Here is a 24,650-nt window from a genome sequence, read left to right on the forward strand (position 1 = left end):
ACCTGAAGCAAAAACAAAATACTTGAGATAAAATATTTTTTATGCTTACCTTACAGTTAGGTCTGCAATCTGAAAAATGTCCAAAAGATAAAGTCAATTAACTGTAGATAAGATCTGAAACACGAACAATTACAGAAATCTGAAATAAGCTTTCCACATAATTTTACCAACTTTTGATAGAAGTTTCAGGTCTTAAGTTAAACTACAGGAATATTTATTTTAATACGTTTATGCAAAAAGAAGAATTTCTATTTCCAACCCTCCTTTAAAGGAAGATAAGGTCATTCTAAGTTTTAGCAGTGCTACCCAACACTAGAGCTAACACCTTAGAAACAGAGCTTACCATGGTTTATAAATGCAGCAGGACCAAGCCAGAGCTGAGCACAGTTTTTCCTTGTGGAATACATGACACTGAAGTCGTTTTCTCCATGTCTAAGTAGCATGTTCTCCTCAATTTCTGAAAGTTCGGCAATACAACCCACCAGTAATTCTATTTTGTCATTTCGTTTCCTATTTAAAATATGTGATGTTAAAAATTACTAGTAATTATAAATCGTAAGGCTTCTTTTAATAAAATAAGCCTGTCCAATAAATACCAGGAATCAAGAAGACTTAGCTGTGCATGTTTTAGCTGACTCACTTGGATCCCCACCTGGATGTCATCTCCTTCTCCCTGGAAGCCCCACAGCCTTGTGCACAGTTACTTGTGCAGCTAGCTGCCTTACCCCTACCAGAGACTAGAAAGTCCACTAGGAATCGTGCTACCTACACCTCTGAATCCCCTACTGGACCCAGCATAGTGCTTTGCAGGCAGAAAGGACTCAAAGACCCGCCGCACTGCATTCAACTTGCTGACACTGGAGAAGGAGACAGGGACAAGCAGCAGGAGGGTCAGGAGAACCCAGAACTGGGACGCCGCCCTGTAGAGCAGCGACAGCAAATGTAATGCAAGCCAAACAAGCAATCGTCAGTGTTCTAGCAGCCACATTAAGGAAGGAAAAACAGGTGAAAGTACTTTCAGTAACATATTTTAACGCAATATAACCCAAATACTATTTCAGCAGGTAATCAGTATGAAATATTAATGAAAAATATTTACAATTTAATATAAAATCTCACATGTATATCACATTTGTAGCACTTCTCAATTCAGACTAGCCACATTTCAAGGGTTCAATAGCCACCCATGGCTGGTGGCCATGGTACTGGACGGTGCAGCTCTAGAACCCAAGACCTCAAACCTCCACAGCCATGTGCAACACGGAGCCACGGGAGCCGATGAGCAGGCTGGATTCCGTCCCAGAGCAAACAGATACACTCACTCACGTACACACACCCACGCAAGAAGCCCAGGAGGAAGGCTCTTTTCCATTCCATTTTCAGGTACCTGACCCTAAAACGTTTGCTATAAAAAATACTGGGGGTGGTGTAAGAGAGGGGCTACATGTTTCTTCTGGGAGATAAGGCAGGGAACAGGCATTAGAGGAAAGATATAATCACATATTCTCTCTTTCATGTATGGCTTTTATCCCTCCTAGCTGGGCTCAACTTTACTACTTTTACTTAAGCTGGCACACATATATATTTTGAAGCAGGCATTGTGCTAGGAAGCTTCTACACACAAAATTCCTACGTAACCTTTCTTATAGGCCAGTAAAAGACTGACTCTGGAAGCCAGGTCAGCCCCGGCATCCCTAACCTTTCAGTGGTCCTTGAGCAGGCATCCAGACTCAATGAAAGGAAAACACAAAGCATTCTGGCTTAGAGATAGGATCTGGTTCAACTCAGACTTCTTCTTTTGTTTTTATAAAAAAAATTTTTTTTAAGTCTTTATTGAATTTGTTGCAATACTGCTTCTGTTTTATGTTTGGTATTTTGGCCCCGAGGCAGGTGGGATCTTAGCCCCCCGACCAGGGATCGAACACGCACCCCCTGCATTGGAAGGCAAAGTCTTAACCACTGGACCACCAGGGAAGTCCCCAACTCAGACTTCTAATTTCCCTGTCCCGACCCCAGTCACTGGGTTGAGGCACTGGCACTGCACTGGCTCCTTTAGGGTAAGCTCTGGCCTTATTCCTTCCTACAACTTTCTTAGCACATGAACAGTAATTTAAGAGAGAACTTTAAACAAAATTACTTTACGGGTTTATACTAGTATAATAGTTACCACTCTTTTGTTGCAACAATTTTGGCTCCATTTTGTTCTGATGAATATCTATTACAAGGCAATATTTCAAATCCACTGTCGGTTGCAAACATTCGCAAGTAAATAAATACCTAAAACAGAAAAAAAAATTGATACCTACTTTACATTATTTATCTTGCTAGACTTCCTCAGAATTATAAAAGCAAACCAACACCAACAATGAAGAAATTTAAGATTAAGTAACAAATTTTGTTATTTTAAAATTTCCCTCACTTGTGTACCTGGTGGCTTGGCTACGTTACTCTAAAAGTTCACAGTAAGTTTCCCTTCTAGATGACAGAGTTTTCTCTATGGATAGTCATACAAATTATCTGATGTGTTATTAGGTCTTCATATTGATTAGTTTTATGAAAATTGGATTTAAAATTTCAGTGTTCCCTAAAATTTAGGCTTTAGTGTCCTTTACTCTTTTTTTTTTTTTTTTTTAATTATTTATTTATTTATTTATGGCTGTGTTTGGTCTTCGTTTCTGTGCGAGGGCTTTCTCTAGTTGTGGCAGGCGGGGGCCACTCTTCATCGCGGTGCGCGGGCCTCTCACTATCGCGGCCTCTCTTGCTGCGAAGCACAGGCTCCAGACGCGCAGGCTCAGCAATTGTGGGTCACGGGCCTAATCGCTCCGCGGCATGTGGGATCTTCCCAGACCAGGGCTCGAACCCATGTCCCCTGCATTGGCAGGCAGATTCTCAACCACTGCGCCACCAGGGAAGCCCAGTTTCCTTTACTCTTATCCAAACAGATAAATGTTATTAATTTGGTTAATAAACTCACATGTTCCTTGAATAATTTCTCCTGCATTTTGTTCTTGTTGAGAAAATAGTGCCGTGCCCACTCTCCTGAAGTCAGACATTTGAAGGCTTTCTCCAAGTGCTCATCTTTCTTGAAACGTTCAATTACTTCCTTTAGTTCTTCTTGTCTTCCTTTAATAGGCCGAAATCTGAAAGAAATCAGAACAATAACTTTAGTTATCTTCCATCATCCTTGGGCCACTGCTTAAGAGATCTTGAGAAAAAAGTAACCTAAAAACAGCCAGACCTAACAAAAGAGTAATAATAAGTAATCTTGGTAATTATTACTAAAGTAATATTGATCACCAGGAGATATAATTTCTCTTTCTTCAAACTATACTTTAATATTTTTATTTCAGTTAGCTCATTAACTGAGAGGTGACCAGGTGATTCAAATGAAAGCTGTCTGATTCAGGCTTTTATAACTAGTCATCTACTTTGGGAGGTACCAAACAACAGATCTAGAATAGAGCTCATCTAATTGAGTTAGAATGACAAGAATTTTTTAAAACATGCAGAATCAAGCCAGAAGAGTGCAAGGCAATAAGCTTCAGAAGAAGGAGGAAGCAGACAAAATCATGCCGTAAACAAAAACAGCCTCTATGTACACAGTTAGAAGAACCCCACACTAAGCATCCCAACAGGTCTTGAAACACACCTTGATGTTCCAACATCCATGTCAAATTAATCTTTGATAACTGCGTTCAGAGAACAAAAAGTGTGCAAAAGTACAACTCTAGCGGTGATACTGTTGTGGTGGTGATGGAAGGAAAAACTGTGGGGGTAGAATTTTAGAAGGCTTCCATGTAAAATCAGCTATAATGACTACAGAATATCACATGGCTATGCACATATTAACACATGATACAATCATGGCCCAAGTAAAACTTAAGTTGTACTCATTTTAAAGCTATGTTCTCAATAAAACATGTAATATGATTAAAGGTACTTGGATCTTAATTCCAAAATTTCTTCTCATGTCGATTTCATTTGGTCTACTTTCCAAAATAAGGTTTGGTTTTTTTTTAAATTAACATCCAACAAAACAAGGAATTACAGACTGTTCTTCAAATGAAATACATTAAGGAAAAAATATTAGTGTCTCAGGAGACAAACTATTTGAACTATGAATCTTGCTCTAGCATCTAAAACTGCACATCGCAGACACCTGAGAATTCTAAACTGAGATAACATCTAGCATAGACTCCAGCGAAGGAAGCATTCAAGCAGTATTTTGTTTTCCAGATAAGTTATCACAAATGTATTCATCACATTTCAGTAAGATTTTTAAGCCACAATATTTCACCAAGGCTTATTTATTAGGTGCTGTGTACACATGTGCTATGGTGGAAAATATAAGCTAGAAGACATGGCTACTGTTCTTGAAGGTAAAATTTTGCTGGGACCGAAAGACATATTCATGCACCAAACAGATAAGCAAGGCATCAATATGCAAATGCATGTTCATGTGGTACAAGCAACACTGCTGTAGCACTTTAAAGTATGGAAATTATAACTAAGGTGTAAGGTTTGTTTGGGAAGGGGGCGGTTTGGAGTTGCCTTTGATATGGGCAATGAGGAAAGTGGTGAATTTAGATTTCTAAAGAAAAAGCAGAATATTACTATAGGCAGGAAGGAATCAAAAGAAGGAAGGCAAAGTGAGAGAAATTCTAAGCAGAGGATCTTAAGGCTTGATTCAGAGATGACAGGAGCTGAGGGAGTCAGCGAGCAACAGTAAAGGAGAGTTCTAGAACAAGGAAGAGGGGAGACATGAGGAACAGGACAGTAATACAATTTACTAGGCGGGATCTCTAGAGGTCTTCAGATGTGTGAGCATGCTGACACCTCCAGGAACTGACTAGCTGCAGACTCCAGTTTCAGTAAGCTCTTACAACTACTAAGTAGAACAATCTGAAGGAGTTCTAGAGACATCACATGAAGAAACGGACAATGCACTGCTTTATTTCCCGTTTCAATCAGTTAGCACACCAGCCCTCACAGACAGACAAGTGGAAGTCCTTTAGACAATTCCGAATGTCTTTAATTAGGCTGTCAGACTATGGTATCAGAGAACCACTAACATAAAGATCTGCAGAACTGTGAAAGTATCCAAACTTCCATACAGTTATAATATTAAACTACTTACTTGCAGCCATCATTAAGTGATTTCGTCAAGACTGGGTTTCTCTAAGAAACCCAGTCTAAATCCTTCTGGCTGCAACCCTACACCACGGGGTTATTTGCAAATGAAGGACAGATAAGACCACCAAGCAGCTGTTAGCTAAGGCACACCACTCCAGGCAATACAAAGTGATGGGAAACAGATAACCGGAGTTTTACGCAGTAAACAGAAAAGCAGTAGTTCACTTTGAGCAAATACGATGAATAATCCATGATGTTAAGTGATGGACGGGGCTACAAACGACAGGAGCCAAGCAATCTTTACATGTTCAACGTGGGACTGACCAACGGTGACACTTGTAAAATAAACGCATGGCTCGACACATTAGAGAGCAAGAGTCAGGACTAAGTTCACCTGAAGATCTTAAGAACATGCCAGAAAATAAGTTACAGACCTGGAATGGACACTGGCTATTCCTGACAGGTTTCATGTGTGCTCTCCGCTTCCTGAAACTTCCTCCCTATCTAAAAATACCTTTCAGCTATCCTTTTGTTTACTCTTTGTTCATGATGCCAAACAATTTACATGCTAAAACCAACACAAAATAATCAACTCTTGAGTTAATAATATTCTGCCTTCCACATATCCTGTGACTTTTATTTCTGCTTTCCTGCCTTCTACTGCCTCAAACACAAACCCCCAAAACTGTCCCTTGTTGCCCACTAGGCAAGAACCTCTACTTTACTTAAAATGTAATTTACTGTCAAAACTTACTGTCACAGTTGGCTGCTATAGGCGTGAAATGATAGTGAGGCAAAGGAGGAAGAAAATGGTCTGGGTGCAGATGGGAAGGGGAAGAGGCAGTTGCTTTCGATAACCCTATAGAAGGACATCAAAATCACCTGGCTGACTGTTCCAGTCAGATCCCATTGTAACAAAACTGCGGGGAAATAAAAATTATTTAATAACATAAGATTGTTAAGACTATTAGGGCCAGAGCAAAAGGCACTGAGGACCTTAGAAAAAATTCAAGTAATTTTCTATGACTGAATAGAAAAATACGCTCTGTCCTCTGCTTAACCACAATCACTCTAAATCTCCCATACAAATTGCACAAAGCTATCCTTACGCCATGGCTCCTAAAGCTAGGAGAAAATTTAGATTATCTAAAAATGATCTCCTGTTCCATAAATGAGGAAAATAAGGCCCGATGAGGGCTAAGTGCTGGAAGCACTGGGACCGCTACCCAGGCCGTTGTCGGCCCCGCTCTCATCTGAACCACGGGAGCCCTCTTGTGTCGCTCTGTCACGAGAACAGGATCTGACTTGTATTTACCGCTGCGCGCCAGCACTGAGCTCGGCCAGAGACAGCGCTGGCTGGTACCCTGACAGCACCGTGAAAGGGGTGGAAACAAACTGAGTATTTGGGGGTGGGGTGGGCTGGGCTGGGATGGCAGGGGAGGCAAGAGAAACAGGTATTCGGCATTTCCACATCAACGTGCCCCTCTTCCCTCTTAATATTTAACATTTGCTACTTTAAATAAACCAAACATTTATTTTTCTCTTTCCACACCTCTCTGATCAATGGCTGGTATAAGAAATTTAAAAATATGTCATTTACAATTATTTACTATTAAAAGGGGCAGGAAAAAACATATGAATTCACACTCCCACACACCTGTTCCCCACTCTTTCCAGAGACTGACTTCCCAGGTTTTCTTGCTATTTGGTTTTTCTGTTTCCAAACCCAAGAGACCACTGTGGCAATGAAGAAAAGTTGCAGATTTGTATTAGCTGCACTACCGTGCCCTTCCATTAGCATGTACAACCAAGAGCTACTGGAGGGAGGGGAAAGAGGAGGGGGGACAGAAAAAAGGGAGCAAGGGAAGGAGGGAGGAAGAGAGAGAAAAATGCTCAAATATTTAAGATATAAAATAAAACCATGAGTCAACATCGTGAACACATTTCCCCCTTGAAGAAAGATTAACTGCGAACTGACAGTTCGTAGATGCCGAGTGGAGGAGTCATGCTAGGACCACAGCTCTTCATTCCTTCTTGACCTGAAAATAAACAGCAACCAGAAACATACCTGGCTGAGTCCTGCAATCAGTGCTCAGCTAATCCCATGGAGTGACTCCTGATTTTTGGATGAATGATTTCTCTTAAAATTACCCTGTTATGGAGTACAGTGGTTTTTTAAATATAGCTCTTACTAAGACCAAACTATTTTAAAAGGTTTGCAAAATGTTCTAAAAATAGTGTTTATGCTGACACCTCCAATTACTTAACATAAAAGAACATTTATAAAGGCTGAAACAGGTTACTTTGTATCTTATTACTGTTTGTAATGCTCTCTACCTACCTCACAGGGTTGTTGTGAGAAAAACTGTCAGATTTTGAAAAATGCCTTGAGCTCCTCGAAGGAAAGGCGCTATATAAATGCAAAAACAAACAACAACAATAAAAAACTATTTGTATAATTTGTACTTGTAATTTCTAAACAGACTTACAATATTGGTTGTAGCAGAAATCCCTAAAACGCTGTGATATTCAAGAACTTTATGAAGCCACGGGTCGGTCTAGCATGATAACAAAGTCCAGGAAGCTAAAACTCCTTCCTTCCCACATAACATCATTTTACCCTTGATTATATTAAGTTAGAAGGTCGAAAAATTTCTTTATGCTTTCTAGTCAAGCACTTGATTTTCAAGAGGCATTTAAAGTGATTTATAAATTCATATTCAACAGTGGATACGAATAATCAAATATATAAATAAGGAAAATAAAAATTAGATGGTTACAGTAGTGGAAGGATGAGTAAGGACTACACAGGCTGAAGTCTGTGCCCTGAGAGGACTGTTCCCATTTCTTTACAATGTGATGTCCCCCAACTCCTCAGTATACCATGAAATCGCTGGTCACACAGCCTGAATGAGGGAGCATTACTGAAAGCATCCATTCCTGCTTCGCTACATTCATCTCTCCACTAGCTTGTTTAAAAAAATTAGAGGTATTACTAACAACTCTATTCTCTGGTTAAAAGGAAGAATTTAAGTTTCATAACTGACAAAAGTCAACTAAATTGAAACATTTCCCAATAAACTGAAATTACTATTTTGTTTATGCTTTTTCTAGGCATTCATGCCACAACTCTGACTGCCTTCTTAGTAAATACAGGGATATGTTAAGGGTAAAAACATAAGCAATTCATAATATAGCCAAATAATTAAATATCTACTGTTTCTGAACAGTATTCCTGAAGGTACAACTGAAATAGGCAGAAAGGAGGAAGGGGGCATAAAAAAAGAGAAACTAAGTTCAAATCACAGATGTATAAACATGAGAACAAAGAGACCACTTATATAAGTAACAGACGGACAGTTTGGAGAATTAAAACCCAAAGCTCCAATCACGTCCTCCAGTCACTTCTTTTGTACCCCAAAGAAAGAGAAGTCCACAAAAAGCTAATAATTTAAGAAATATTTATGGTTATTCAAATAAAGCACTATAGATTTTCCTTATTGTCTATAAAATATCTTTGAAAATGGTGTAAGTGACATTCTGGTAAATTCTTGCTCAGAAGATAAAGAACTATAAGTGCTAATTTTCAAATAAATCCACTAAGATTAAATGAAAATGTATATACCTTTCATTAAGATTAACAAGCTTCATTAATAAAAATTCTGTACATTCCCCAAATGACAGCTTACGAGAGTCTGTCAAAGTACCTCTGGAGTGACCGCCTCTGCTGAAAGGCGGAGAGCACACCTTGCGGACACAGCAACATCAACTGCTCCGCCGCGCTGGCCTCAGTGCCGACACTGTTACAAAGCCAGCGCAGTCTAACCAGGCAGCAGCAGCATTATCTACACCATGAACGGCTATTTTAGGAAGTGTCTGAGTAGGACTGAATGTTGCACTGGAAAATATGAATTTAGGGGTACTTGGATATGGTAAGGTCTTAAGTTTTAACAATATCTGTGTGGTAATCCTAAACTTGACATTTTAGGATTACATGTTTTAAAGTGAGCCCTAGAAAACGACTGATAAGGAACTTTCTATCCATTTATCACATCGGGACAAAGCTCAGTAGGCTAGGCGGTTTAGGACCTTGCTTCCCAACTGTAATTGGGAACATGTTAGAAATGGAGACTCTCAGGCCCCAACTCACAGTTATTGAATCAGAACCTGCATCTTAACAAGATTCCCCAAGTGACTCATATGTAAATTAAAAGAAGCAGTTGTCAAGGAGGACTTTTTAGAAAACATGAGTTATTTACTGTTGCAGAACCCAATAACAGGTAACTCTTCATCCTCTGGAATAGTCAAAGCATGGGGGCTTCTGAATACATGGAGTTCTTTCCCAAGCCGCTACAACTTTTGTTGTAATTTTGATGGAAAACTTTTTAAAATGGTTTATATGCTTCCATGTTTCAGTACACAAGGCATAACGAACAGAATCTGTTTCCTGATGACTCCAGGCCATAATTATGGGCCTTTGTGTAATATTCTGAATGCCACTAGACTGTTGTGTGAAACAGTGAATCACATTTCTTACCTCGGAAAAAAAAAGGCTAACAGGTGAGTTAAATACTATTAGGACCCTAATAGTAGGAGAATGAGCCCTGGTCTCTTGGGTTCACTGGGAAATAGGGTATGTGGGCTTAAAATAATGCAAACTAGATTTTTAGTTGGACACCAGGGCATCCAATTCTGCTGATTTTGCAGAGAACAGCCATCCATTTGCCTATGTAGAAAATTTAAGTATGTGCCCCTCTGACGGCAGGGAACTATTTAAATAATCTCTCAAGTCCATTCCAACTTTCACTTCGTTTTAGTAAGTAAAGATATATGATGACAGGAAATTACATGAAAATACCAAAAGCACGTTTTAACCTGAATTACTTCTTTTGGGATTTAGAATATAATTGATAAATGAATTATCTTGTTTTAATTCTAGCAAGGGACAGAATTAAAATAGGAAAAAACGGACACATGATTTTCCTCTAATCACCTGCCCCCAATTAATTACTGGTGACTACCCCCCTGGTGATCAAGTCCCTCTAGGGCAGTCACTGACACTGCAGCTACGGTAAGAGTGAACAGTGGTCCAGAACTTGTTCCACATTCTAAATCCCTGATGTTAGGCTTTTCTACCAGACTCGAAAGCCTTTGCCATGGAAGTTAAGAGGTAACAAAAAGTTGTAAAGTTCTGATTTAGTGCTTGGTGACAGTTAATTACGAAATTATCTAAAGGCCTTTTTGGGAGCGAGATGATGTTTAAGAGAATTAGAATAAAGAAATTTAAAGGGTGACAGATTTCAAGAGCTATGTAGTATTTTATATAGATGGCATTTGATACTCAATAAAGCGGTTACACATCTATTTTCTTGCCTGTATACTGAATATAAGCACATGTCTTTAAAAATATTCACTCTAACTTATAATGACTAGCTGAGTCTCAAAGATAAAACATAATGGCAAAATTCCCTATATACAGTGGAAAGTATTTGAAAGAATAAAAGTTTGTAATAAAATCATGAAAAAAACTGATGCAACCTAATTTAGGTAGAAAAAAATCATACACATTTTCAAGGCTTTACAGGATGCATATATTTCTTTCAGCTAATTCTCATCAACATTTAAAACATAATATGGAGATGCCTCTCCAACTTTGTATTTTAATAGAAGTATCCCAAGATAAAATAAGAACACGGAATTAAAACTGACAACTCATGGAAGCTTATGTTGCTTTTCTTGGCTCACACATGGAAAATCCTCCTGCAGCAAAACCTTTCCTTTAATGTCACTTTAAATTTTGACTGAAAGTAAAATTAGTCATCTATTTTCTTAAGTTCAACGATATCATCTGTTCCACTCAGGATAAAGACTTAAAATTACCTAGTATTCATTTTGTGTGTTTGAAAACCTAAATAGGGATCAAGAACCAAACTGGTTGCTAAGTCATCATTTTCACAGAGTTCCTTGGCAGACATTCCAGAAGATGGTACATATCGACTCTGTCCTTCGAATCCTGAATTACCATTACCTGTGAGAAGAAAAAAGAAGAAAAATTAACTCGCACTGAGTACTACTTAAATCTACCTTAAAAACCTTTAGCTTCACTGCCCATTCAAGTTAGTAATTAGGAATTGAAATTGCTTATTTCTATCAGTTTTACTAATTAAGAACTGAGTACCCTTTGCAAAACCAGAAAACCAAATGCAGTAAACTAACCCAATTATTGAGAGCATTTTTGTTAGACAATATTATCAGGTTTCCCGAGAACAGGGTCTGCATAGTTGTGAGACTGGCTCAGATGCCTTACTTGCCTCTCCAAGGAAGAGCTGAGACACAGGAAATGGGCAGATGTTCATCACAGTAGCAAGACAGCACAAAGGGCCACTACAGACAGGGCTGGTGTGAGAAGGAAACAAGAGGAACACAAGATCCCCTCTGCAGTAAGGGCCAGAAGGCTAAACCTCAAGAACCAAAAAGGAGTCTCAAGGCATCACCTTCAACTTCCTGCTTGTGGGCAGATGTGTGATAATCATCCCCACTTTGCTGGAAACTCAGGCCCAGAGCTTAAGAAACTTGCCTGTGATCACAAAGCTAGGTAGGAGAAGAGGGGAAAGAAGTAGAGAGAGACTGACAGGCCTATTTCTAACACCTGTTTGAAACAGATTTTGAAGGAATGGATAAAAATAGGGAAATGACTGAAAAAGATAACTGAAGTAACTGGGGTTAACTGTGGAAGAAAAACAATGTAAAGAGAGGAAAGGAAGGCCAAATTCGTATGGATGAAGTTTCATCAGTGCTGATTTACGTTTGATGTATACGTCACTGAGGGTCTTCATGGAGTCAGCACATGCAATTACAGAGGATACCAGCAGTATAACTTCAAGCCTCTCAAAATTAAGAGGTGGAAGAATGAGTGACAAAGTGAGACGTCTAACCTTTTCACCCACTGTTCCAATAAAATAAATAAACACTTACATGCAAGTCCCTGCCAAAGGGTCAGTATATGATTTTGAATCAAATTATTTGCACGTATGTATAAAACTATCAAAGTTGTTATATTTTCTATAACAGCTTTATTAAAATTTAATTCACATACCGTACAGTTCACCCATTTAAAGTGTACAATTCAATGGTTTTAAGTATATTCACAGAATTGTGTAACCATCACCACAATCAATTCTGGCACATTTTCATCACCCCCAAAAGAAACCCCATACCTACTGGAAGTTACTAGCCATTTCTCCCTCCCCCACAGACCCTGGCAACCACTAATCTACTCTGTTTCTAGGGATTTGCCTAGTCTGAAAATTTCATATAGATGGAATCATACGTGTTTTTTTGTGACTGGCTTCTTTCAATTAGCATGTTTTCAAGGTTCATCCACATTGTACCATGCAGCAGTACTTCATTCCTTATTATGGCCAAATAATATTCCACTGTGTGGGTAGACCACATTTGGCTGCACCATTTTATGTTCCCAAAAAATAGTGTATGTAAATTCTCCACATCATCACCAACACTTGTTACTGTTTGTCCTTTTGATTTCAGACATCCTAGTGATTGTGAAGTGGTGGTTTTGATTTGATTTTCCCTGATGACTAATGATTTTGAGCATCTTTTCATGTATTGGCCATTTGTCTATCTCTGGAGAAATGTCTGTCTATTCAGATCCCTTGCGCATTTAAAAATTGGAGTTTGCCTTTTATTATTGACTTGTAAGAGTTCTTTATTCTGGATACTAGTCCTTTATCAGATATGTGATTTGAAAATATTTTCTCCTGTTCTGTAAGCTGTCTTTTCACGTTCTTGATGGTATCCCTTAAAGTTTGCAACTTTGGTAAATTTCATGTTACTTTTTTTTTTCTTTTGTTCCCTGTGCTTTTAGTGTCATATCCAAGAAACCACTGCCTAATCCAAAGTCATGAAAATTTATGCGTATGTTTTCTTCTGGGGGGTTTTACAGTTTAAGCTTTTAATTTAGGTCTTTGATCCATTTTGAGTTTTTTACATACAGTGTGAGGTCGGATCCAACTTCATTCTTTTGCATGTGGATATACAGTTTTGCCAACCCCAATTGTTGAAAAGACTATTCTTTCCTCAATCTTATTGGCACTTTTGTCAAAAATCAGTTGACTACAAACATGAGGGTTCTTTCTGGATTCTCAATTCTATTCCACGAATATATATCTATCCACATGCTAGTATAAGACTGTCTTGATTACTGCAGCTTTGTAGTAAGCTTTGGAACCGAGAAGTATGAATCTTCCACACTGTTCTTTTTCAAGACTGTTTTAGCTATTCTGGATCCCCTGAATTTCCATAAGAATTTTAGGATCAGCCTGTCAATTTCTGCAAAGAAGCCAGTTGAGATTTTGATAGGGACTACATTCAATCTGCAGGTCATTTGGGGAGTATTACCATCTTAACAATATTAAGTCTAATCAATGAACATGGGATGTCTTTCCATTTATTTTTCTTTCCATTTATGTATTTTTTATTTATTTACTTTTGGCTGTGTTGGGTCTCCGTTACTGCACGAGGGCTTTCTCTAGCTGCGGCAAGCGGGTGCTACTCTTCGTTGTGGTGCGCGGGCTTCTCATTGTGGTGGCTTCTCTTGTCGCGGAGCATGGGCTCTAGGCACGTGGGCTTCAGTAGTTGTGGCTAACGGGCTCTAGAGCACGGGCTCAGTTGCTCCGCGGCATGTGCAATCTTCCCAGACCAGGGCTCGAACCCATGTCCCCTGCATTGGCAGACAGATTCTTAACCACTGGGCCACCAGGGAAGCCCTTTCCATTTGTTTAGATCTTCTTTTACAATGTTTTATCATTTTCAGAGTATAAGTTTTACACTTTATTGTTAAATTTATTGCTAAATATTTCTTTTTGATGCCCTGTAAATGAAATTGTTAATTTCATTTTTTGGACTGTTTACTCAAAGTGCATAGAAATACAATTGATTTTTGTATACTTATCTTGTATCCTCCAACCTTACTGAACTCGTTTATTCTAATATTTTAGTGGATTCCTTAAGATTTTCTATAAACACAATCATGTCACCTGCAAATAGTTTTACTTCTTCTTTTCCAATTTGGATGCCTCTAAGTTCATTTTCTCGCCTAATGGTTGTAATCAGAACTTCTAGTACAATGCTGAATATAAGTGGTGAGAACAAATATAGTTCTGTCTTGTTCCTGATCTTAGGGGAAACCATTCACCATTAAATATGACATTAAGCTTTATCAGGTTGAAGAACTCCCTTCTGTTCCTAGTTTGCTGTTTTTATCCTGAAAGGGTATTGGATTTTGTCAAGTGCTTTTTCTGCATCTATTGGGATGACAGTATGGTTTTTGTCCTTGATTCTATTCATATGGTATTACATCAATTGATTCTCAGATATTAAACCAACCTTGCATTCCTGGGATAAATCTCACTTGGGCATGCTACAGAATTCTTTTCATCTGTTGCTGGATTTGGTTGGCTAGTATTTTATTGAGGATTTTTGCATACATATTTATTAGAGATATTGGTTTATAGGTCTTCTTTTCTTATGATGTCTTTGGTTTTGGTAGCAGGATAATACTGGTCTTTTCTTTGTAGGTAGTGTTTTTTTTGTTTTGTTTTTAAAATTACTAATTCAATCTTTTTTACTTGCTATAGGTTTATTCAGATTTTGTATAAATAAGATTTCTTATTAAATTGGTTTCAGTAATTTACTACTTTCTAGAAATTTGTTCACTTAATCTAAGTTACTTAACTTCTTGGTATACAGTTGTTCATAGTATTCTGTTACAATCCTTTTTATTTTTGTAAGGCAGTAGTAATGTCCCCTCTTTCAATGTTGATTCTTGAGTCTTTTTTTCCTAATCAGTCTTGCTTAAGGGTTTGCCAATTCTTGTTGATCTTTTCAAAGAACCAACTTTTTAGCTTTGCTGATTTTCTCTATTCTCTATTTCCTTAATTTCTACTCTGTTATTTCCTTCCTTTTGCTTGCTTTGGGTTTAGTTTTGCTCTCTCTCTTTTTCTGGTGTTTTAAGGTGAAAGGTTATTGATTGAGATCTTCCTTCTTTTTTAATACAAGTGTTCACAACTATAATTTCCCTCTAGGCATTGCTTTAGCTGCATCCCGTTAAGTTTTTGGTATGTTGTATCTTCATTTTCAATCATCTCAATGTATTTTCTCATTTCCCTTTTGATTTCTTCTTTAACCCACTGGTTATTTAGGAGTGAGTTAATTTCCACATATTTGTGTTTCCCAAATTTCTGTTATTCATTTCGAATTTTACTCCATTGTGGTCAGAACATATATTGTATGATTTCAATCCTTTTACACTGATTGAGGGGTTTAAAGTATGGCCTAGTCTATGGTCCATTCTGAATAATGTTTCATGGCACTTGAAAAGAATGTGTATTCTGCTGCTGTTGGGTGGAGTGTTCTATAGATGTCTGTTAGGAAGAGTTGGTATAGGACTATTTGAGTCTTCTTTCCTTGTTGATTTTCTGCTTAGCTGTTCTATCCATTATTGGAAGTGGGGAACTGAAGTCTCCAAATTATTGTTGAATTATCTATTTCTCCCTTCAATTTTGTGAGTTTTTGCTTCATGTATTCTGTGGCTCTGATGTTAGGTGAAGTCGCTGCAGTTTATCTAAGGTGATGCAATGCTATGTTTCCCTTCATCATTGGCTCTATTTTTGCACCATTCTTGCCCAATAACATTCAATGTGATGCTGTTCATCTTCACACTCTCTGGGTTTTTCCAACCCATCCCTCCAAATCTGTCTACACTTGGCAAAGTGTAGCTCATGTAATGGTCATTTTCTAAATTCTTATGTACCTCCAACAACCAAACTAATTAAGACCTTTTTGCACTGATGCCCAAAAAGGAGGCCAACAGCAATTTGAAAAAAAAAAAAAAAAAAAAAAGATTTAAGAGATGCCTAATTTACTGACCAGAGCCAACACCACTGCCATGATCACTACATTTCTCAGTTCCTTCCGGTTCCCATCACATGCTAAGGGGGTGAGGAGGTGTCCAGGTAGAGGCAAACCCATTAGTCTTGGGCTCTCTCCTTACCCCTATCCCAAGCAGGGATTTCTGTCTGGTTTTTTTGTTTTGTTTGTTTTTTGTTTCTTTTTAAACAGAAACAGTGACCTGATCTGATATGGAAAAGTTAAGGGCAGCCTGGGCCCAGTGAATAGCATAAACCCATAAAAGGTAAGAAGGAAATGAAATCAGAACTGGTGCACTCTATCTGAAACTGTAGCAAACCCCAGGCTAATCAATCCAAATCTACTGGAAGTAGGCCAATTCCAACAAAAACTAACGCTATTTAGTTGTGGCTTAATTAACCTTAGGAAAAGAAGAAATATAAAAAGTTGTCTGGGACTTCCCTGGCGGTCCAGTGGTTAGGACTCCGCGCTCTCACTGCCAAGGGCGCGGGTTCAATCCCTGGTCGGGGAACTAAGATCCCTCAAGCTGCATGGCGCAGACAAAGAAAGGAAGGAAGGAAGGAAGGAAGGAAGAAAAAGTTGTCCTTAACATGGCTATCTAATTTTGGACAATATTTATACAGCTGCCTACTTAGCTTTACACTTATCCTGGGGCATCTTACTACTCTTAAAAGAACTATGAAACATGTATCAAATCTATACTTTCTTCAACTCTCAGTAAGTAGCCTCATTATCACCAAGAGATATAGAGGTAAAAAAGTAACTCATTATCAATACTGCTTCTCTGTTAGGATAAACTGTTCACCCTATATAAATAGAAGAAATGGTGACAATTTGAAAAGCTGCCCTAACTTCCACTTATCATGTAAATTAGGGTTGACTTTATCATTCATATTACTCTATAAATTTTTAAAGAAATACATACTTAAACTTACATCAAATATAAAAAAACACAGTTTGAACTTAAAAAAAATTTAATAGCAGTACTTTAATATTTTTAATAGAACAAATAACCATTCAGTTATAAATTCTACAAAATATAAAGTTATGCACATAAAAACATTAAGAATTAAACTTGAGTTGTATACAATGATGAGAAAAAAGTTGGTATAACTTTGAAAAGAGTAAAAAAACTATACTATTAACTGTGAGAACATAAAAAAATTGTTTTGAAAACAAGAGAACAGAATACACATCACAAAGTGGAAAGAATTACTGCCCCATATCACAATCAAAAGAGTGACAGCTGAAATATGTACATACATCTGCTTGACCTCCTCTCGGCTGCGTTTTTGCCAGCCTTCACGGTGTCCTTTCCCGTGTGCTGTAATTTTGATTGATTCTGCTGATGGTCATTAGACAACTTGCCTCCATTTCTCCTGCCATTCACCACCATGTTCTTGGATTCTCCCAACCACTTCATACCCACAGACAGCCTGACCCAGGTGCATTTAGTCACTCTCTTCAAATAGCTTAGAGAATAATTTCAATGTTCTCTCCTAACAGAAACAAAACATGAAAAAACAAAACAAAATGGGGAGGTAAATACATAAAAGACCATACTACACAGACCCCTGAGAAATTTTCAGAGTATTAAAAGTAACTTAGCAATTAGTGTTTCCACTCTTCACAGACTACCCTTGGCTCCCCCTCCATCCCGCGTCACGTTGAGGTCTACAATGCCCACAGACTCTGAGGAGGGACTCCTTCTGCCTTGCTCATTGCTTGTGCTTTGAATAGCGACTGGTAACTAGTAAGTACTCAATAAATATTTATCTCTTTCAGTTGCCAGTAAGAATCATCTTTGCTTATTACCCTGATACCTAGGTATACAACTCAATAACCTGCTCAAATTACATGTTTTGGTAACATTCTATTAACTCTGAGTAAACAAGGAAGTTCTCTCTTCTCTTCTGAGGAGCTGAGGAAAAGGCATCTCAGTTAAGCTTTGTCCACAACAGCTTTGTAACACCCTTTTGTTGCTGTTAGTTTGAAGTCAGGATTCAGGATATTTAAGGGACCAACATTAGAATATCAAAGTATTGCCCATCATGAAATACCTGCCTTAGCATTCCTTTACGATGGCAACAAAAATTGAGATTACTTTATTTGCTAATATAGTGGTATCCCTCACTATCTGAATTTTAATTAGCTGAATCTGGGAACAAAATGACTTGGATAGTGAGAAATGTTTGTAATTTATACAAACCTTTGGAAGTGAAAGTATAATAGATTACATTTGTTGGTAAGGGAGTGAGAAAGGACGTCCATGACATCACCTCATTACGGAATTATGCTTTAGTGTAAGTCAGACTAAAAAGGCTCTAGGATAAGAAAGTGTAAAAACAGAACTTGAGAGCTAAAGGAACTCTAAGATTCTAGCACAACTCTTTCAATTTGCAGATGGAGCTGAGGCAGCCGCCCAATGCCACACAATCAGCCTGCAGCCGCAGCCAGAGGGGAGCCCGGCGTTGCTGCCCAAGGGCCTCTCATCTCACCGCACCAGACAGAGCTCATTTTCCCTCACTTTTTCCAAACACACAGAAAAGTACACATGACAAATTATTCTGAAGTGCTCCCAGAAATGTACACCTGGAGACGCCTTTAATGATACCCAACACAAATACAAAATATTAATTTTTACTTGACCTCCAGTCTCTTTCACATCACAGGAATTTTGTGTGAATTCACAGTGAGGTAAAATGTGGGTGAGAGCAACATGCTTAGGTAAAAAGGTGAAAAACAGCTCATCCATATTAAGGATACTTTTACAACTGTTCTCGAACATGTAATTTTCTCTTGGTTCCTTCACTATTAAAATTCAATTAGTATTCAACTTTTATTGTGCCTATCTTTTGATTCTTCTTGTAGGCTTCACTAAACCCAGAAAAATGCTGCTACTTAAATAATAGGAAAGGGCAAGTAAAATACTGATACATCAGTTCTAACCTAAATATTTTTCAACTAATACACTTTATCAAATTAAACAGAAGACCCCCTACTGATGATCAAATATCTTATATTTATACTTAGACGATCTGTCTTTTTGATTGGCTAATTCCTTCATGTTCCAGGAAGTCTTCCTTGACCCTCACTGCCAAATCCAGGTGGACAGCCCTACTATAAAACTGGGTGAGGGACTTCCCTGGTGGCACAGTGGTTAAGAATCCACCTGCCAATGTAGGGGACACGGGTTCGAGCCCTGGTCCGGGAAGATCCCACATGCCGTGCAGCAACTAAGCCCGTGTGCCGCAACTACTGAGCCTGTGCTCTAGAGCATGCGTGCCACAGCTACTGAAGTCCGTGTGCCTAGAGCCCATGCTCTGCAACAAGAGAAGCCACCACAATGAGAAGCCTGCGCACTGCAACGAAGAGTAGCCCCCGCTCGCCGCAACTAGAGAAAGCCCGCGTATAGCAATGAAGATCCAACACAGCCAAAAAAAAAAAAGAAAAAAAAAAACCTGGGTAAAAGCCCTTATGTCACCATATAGCGAAGGCCTGTCTGCCTCCTTAATGGACTGAGAGTTCCTGAGGTCAAGAACTTATTTTTCTTTTCTCTAGTACAGCATAAAGTAGATCAAAGGCACTCAACTTATGAAAGAATAAATAAATTAGGTTGTGGTCTAAACCACCTCACAGGAGCTGCCACTTTTGTATTTTTTTTAAACTATAAATTATAACCTGACCTCTTCAAATTCTCTTCTTCCTCAAGATGCTTGTGCTGTCACAGGCAGCTGGAGCAGCTCTGGCACAGGCAAGACATGGCAGGAATCAGCCATCACCACCATCAACCTCCCTACCACCTGCCATTATGCTTTCTGGTTCACCCCCGACTCCGCACCTCCAGAGAAAAAGAACAAGAAGGTGGTAAAGTGCTTTGGGTCCTTTAGGAAATTCATCTCAAGAACGCCCACATATAACATACAACTTACAGATAATGATGGAAGAATGTGTTTTTAAGACACTTAGGAGTCCTCAATGATTAACACATAAAATGCAACGATACGGAACAGAAGAGAGCAATGTGGCTTTAGACAGAATTAAGAGACAAAAGAAAGAGCAAGTCACCTCTCCCGAGAATCCTTAAGTCGCAACCAAGCTTCCTACTCAGAGATAAAAAGCGGAAAACCTGGGACGAGGCCCAGCTATCTGTGTTTTAATAAGCCCTCCAGGTGATTCTGACACTAGTTTTCCAGTGTCAGAACTATTGTTCTAAGTTACTTATTCATTCATTTATTCATCTCTTAGGGCAAAGAGCAAATACCAAAATTTTAAGAAGTATGGAATAAAAATTTTTAATTTGCAGAAATTATACCTATCAACCTAATTTTTCCCAAGAATTTGGAAAAGTTCACCAATAAATCATTTTAGTAGTACACTCTAGCTACTGTGTACTAGAACACAGTGTGGAACACAGACTGAGATCCACTCTAACTTACACATCATTTCAATTAAATGTGGGTCAATGATCCAAAATGGAGCCAATTCCTAACCCTGGGTCTCATTTATATTGCAGTCAACTGATATTATTTTGTTTGAACTTAAGGTACCATAGCATAACAAGCACTGTCAATCACAAGACGCGACTGAATTTCACTAGTATGAACACACTGCATGTTATGTCTGGATGTATTCTAGCAGAGGCGCCAATCCTCTCCACTCGTCCAGATAACAACAGCTATCATTAAGGCAAAAGACTTAAGCTCACAATGAATATTTTGTAAAAGCAGTTCTAGTAAAGCTATCAGAAATTGGGGGCTATTTATAAACTTTTAGCTCAAAACGAACATATACTCTACTAATCATCAGGTCATTGTTTGTTCTGCCCTCATGAGTGCAGGATCTGCTGTTGGCATGATCATTCCCGTAAGACTACGAGCTGGAAGAACACTTACATATTAAAGGTGGAGATGGAATTTCAAAAGCTAACACAAGTGGATATTTTAGTAGGAGAAACAGGAGCTGAAGACATCGGGTGGCTCCCCCAGAGCTCCCTCTCCCAACAGAGCAAGGGTGCAGTCTCTCTGGCTTGGAACCCAGCTGGCTCACATGGAAATACTACCATGGTCGTGGCTTGGTGGACGTATCCGAGCTAACTGGCCACTGACTATATCTAGAAGTTAAAATTACCTCAAATTTATTCCAAAATTGGCAGAAAAACAATTTTCAAGAAAGGAGTACTGGCGACTCCTTAAATGGCCTAACAGCTACAAATCTTTCTCTGATCTGATTTCCCAATATAAAAATATCATGAAAATTATCAGACATCTACTACATTCCAGACGCTGTTCCAGGCACTGAGGATACAGCAAATAAGGTTTCTAACCCTCATCTGTGCCTATATTCTAATGAAGAAAGCTCTGGGAAACAACAAACTAACAAATAAATGCCAGCACCCTGGAGAAAACAGAGCAGTTTCTAAGTGGCAGGGAGTGTTTCAGGTGGAGCCAGGCCAGGACGGGGAAAAGCGGAGCAGCACTGGGGAGAGTGCACCAGGCAAAGGGCGAGTACAAAGCCGAGGGAGAAAAGCAGCTGGTGTGTCCGAGGACCAGCACAGAGCCCAGTGTGGCTGGAGCAGAGTAGGGGGTAAGAGGGGCAGGAGGAAGGCCAGAGGGCCTCCAAGCCCCTGCTGAGACTTGGGCACTAACTCCCAGGGAGAAAGCAGAGGAGTGACAGGAGTTAAGTGTTAAAGGCCCATGCTGGCTGCTTGTCATGTGGCGAAGAGTTTGAATGCTTTTGAAAAAGCAGGTCTAATAAAGCGACTAACAATTTGGGGGGACGAGAGAGAAGGCAGTGAAGAGACCATGGCAATCAATGAGAGGAGAAATAGATGCTGGTGGCTCGCAGCAGCAAAAGCGGTGAGAAGTGGTTGGTCTCAGGATCTTTTCGGAAGATTTTGCCGAAACTGTGTGAAAGAGAGAGGGCTCAGATGTGCTTGCAAGTGGAAGAATGGAATTAGCAGTTATGGAGGTGACAAAGACCACAGGGAGGTCAGGTTTTGGCAGGGGTTGGGGTGCAGGAGTTTGGTTTGGTCATGTTTGAGACACCTATTAGAGACCAAGCAGAGATGTTTAGGCAGCTGGATCTGAAGGACAGGCCCAGGCTGGATGTATAAACTTGGAGTCAGGGGACTAACGGGATTTCAAGCCATGGGGCAAGAGGAAATCACCTAGGAAGTGAGTAGAGATAAAAGAAGTCTAAGGACTGAGGGGCACCCAGATATTTAGCGATCAAGATGAGGAAACAGCAGCTAAGGATACCGAAAGGAGCAACTAGTGAGGCAGGAGGAGAAGCAAAAGCAAACCAGGACCCAGCGCTTCAGGAAGGAGTGACCCAGCTGGGCACAGGCTGCAGTGCTCATAAGGCAAATCTCTGACAGTTCAAAGTCATGACAGATGGGCCACTGTGAGCCTCTCTCAGAAGCGACAGAGAACTTCTGAAATGGACATAATGTCTCGAAACATGGGCTCCTGGGGAAAGAATGAGATGGCAGAAAGTACTCTAAGGAATAATGAATAAAGAGAGTCCTAAGTTCTTGTTATTTGTTTCAAACAAGAGGAAAAGAGTTCAAATTTCAGGTGCCAGAAAAGATATATGTAATATTCACAGGATGGGAGATGGTGGGAATAGGTTAATTTGAGACCAGCATGCCTTGAGAGAGTTTACAAGGATCTTTGTTTAAAAAAAAAAAAAAAGTTTCTAAACGAACAGATTAATTGGTTCTCTGGCCTGGAGTAATAAATCACCTGAGTGCTGATGGACGGAATCCCTGAGGGTTCTGTGCAAGGCTCTGCCCCCCTCTATTTTTATGAGTGTTCACAAAAATGACACAACCGGGCTCTAAGGAAACGCAGCTGTGACTATGCTCTGGCATGGGCACACCTTCCGCCCACCCCCAGGGACTACCTGAAATCAACAGGAAAGGTTTCACTGGACCAATAGGTGGGGAAGGATGCACATACTTGATTCTAGTATCAAATGTAAACAAAAGGGCACACAATGACAATACAAAACGTACTAGAAAACTGCTAAAATAAGAGTTGCATTTAAAGAGGAAAGTTTAATCACATTTTAATACCACTAAGGTAAAAAGCACACACACACCATCATACATTCCAAATCACCAACAGCAATGGCTGTCTTTGGGGGAATGGGATTAACATCAAAAAAAGATTTTTTCCCCAAAATGTTTACAGTGAACCTATTTATTTATAATTGGAAAAAAAACCAAACAATCCACTTCCCCCAATACTTGATATTCACGTTTCTAAAGAAAGCACAGAGTTGTTTCATAGAAAAATGCGCTTGGTTTATGTAAAGTGCCCACTCTATTCCCAGTGATGGACGCTCAACAAATGTCAACACCCTCCTAGCCTCCCACTGTCCCTTCATGGACACACACAAGGATCATAAACTCTTAGTGACTTTTGAGCTCAGCTGCTCACCTCCAATTTGAGAACTCTGGTTTCAATTCTTTTTCACTTAAAGCTTTTGGAAAGGAATTTTTTGTTGAATATCCTAAACACAAATCAGGATTTCAAAACATCTGTCAGAAAAATGAAAATATTGATTCTGAAAGACTACCAAGAATTTCAAAATAATTCCTGTGCCATTACCAAGAACTCTAGCCAGTTTACACGCTGAACTTGTCTGCAGAGAGTTCATCTTAGAGAAATCATCCATTGACATGGAAACAATCCCCAAGTGGCTGAAAATGAAAAGATAACATACATTTTTAAAAAGCAGGCTCTAGCTTGCTAGAGGACTTTTGAAAATCTTTATTGAGAAAAAGCAGAACAAACATTTTTCAAGTGATTCAGTTACAATTTGCTAAGAAAACAATTCGATACACCAGTTAACAGTTTTATCTTTGGAGAAAAAGATTACAAGCAATTTTTTTAACTGTTACATGACATATTCTTCAAAAGGTTCAACTTTTCAAAATGAACAAATATTACTTTGTAATAAAAAAATAAAGGTGTATATAAGGAAAATAAAACAGATTTCACAAAAATCCTTCTGCATCATCCATATGTATGTAAGTTAAAGCCAATTTCTAAAACTTTAAACACAGCAATTCAAAAATCAGACTTCTAGGTTGACGGGAACTGAAGAAATATCACTGAACTACTTCCACAAGTTTTCGATGCCTTTGCTTGTGGATTCTGCTGCTCAAGCGTCACAACCCCAGACTCCCAGGGGCTTTATATTTAAAATAAGCACAAGGAAGACAAACACAAAAAAAAGCACAGAAATGAAAGCAAGCACTGTCTGAAGAAGAAACAACAAACACGCAGCACCCCCCCCCCCAAAAGAACAAAGAGCACGAGGTGGACCAGGAGTGAAACTACTCAGACCACTACCGGTTCCAACAACATCCCACTCGTTAAGTGAAAAGCCAACTCCCCCTTCCAGGGCCTCATGTGTGCAGCCTATCTCACATGTGAAAACTACATGCAATAGCAAAAATGAAAGTATTTTGAAACTGTTAAGAACTACCATTAACAGAATTTACCTTACCAAGGCCTACAAGGTCCTGCATGATCCAGCCCTGCCAGTCTCACCCCTCG

The 24,650-nt window shown here is 39.1% G+C and overlaps 1 protein-coding gene across 5 annotated transcripts in view; it reads right to left on the bottom strand.

Annotated features, from left to right (window-relative positions):
- Positions 1-24,650, bottom strand: part of KMT5B (lysine methyltransferase 5B) — a 52,851-nt gene that overhangs the window by 17,178 nt on the left and 11,023 nt on the right. For 3 of the 5 annotated variants that reach the window (XM_059932204.1, XM_059932206.1, XM_059932209.1), the window contains exons 2-8: positions 17,344-17,579; positions 11,014-11,161; positions 7,475-7,543; positions 2,975-3,140; positions 2,168-2,277; positions 344-510; positions 50-69 (exon numbers count right to left, since the gene is read on the bottom strand). In XM_059932204.1, the coding sequence (XP_059788187.1) occupies positions 50-69; positions 344-510; positions 2,168-2,277; positions 2,975-3,140; positions 7,475-7,543; positions 11,014-11,161; positions 17,344-17,503 (840 nt within the window). In that variant the 5' untranslated portion in view covers positions 17,504-17,579. Of the gene's footprint in view, positions 1-49; positions 70-343; positions 511-2,167; positions 2,278-2,974; positions 3,141-6,790; positions 6,873-7,474; positions 7,544-11,013; positions 11,162-17,343; positions 17,580-24,650 lie in introns of those variants that run through there. The other 2 variants (XM_059932207.1, XM_059932208.1) reach the window with 2 other exon arrangements.

Source organism: Balaenoptera ricei, chromosome 8 (assembly GCF_028023285.1).
Source record: "Balaenoptera ricei isolate mBalRic1 chromosome 8, mBalRic1.hap2, whole genome shotgun sequence".
NCBI classification, from domain to species: domain Eukaryota; kingdom Metazoa; phylum Chordata; class Mammalia; order Artiodactyla; family Balaenopteridae; genus Balaenoptera; species Balaenoptera ricei.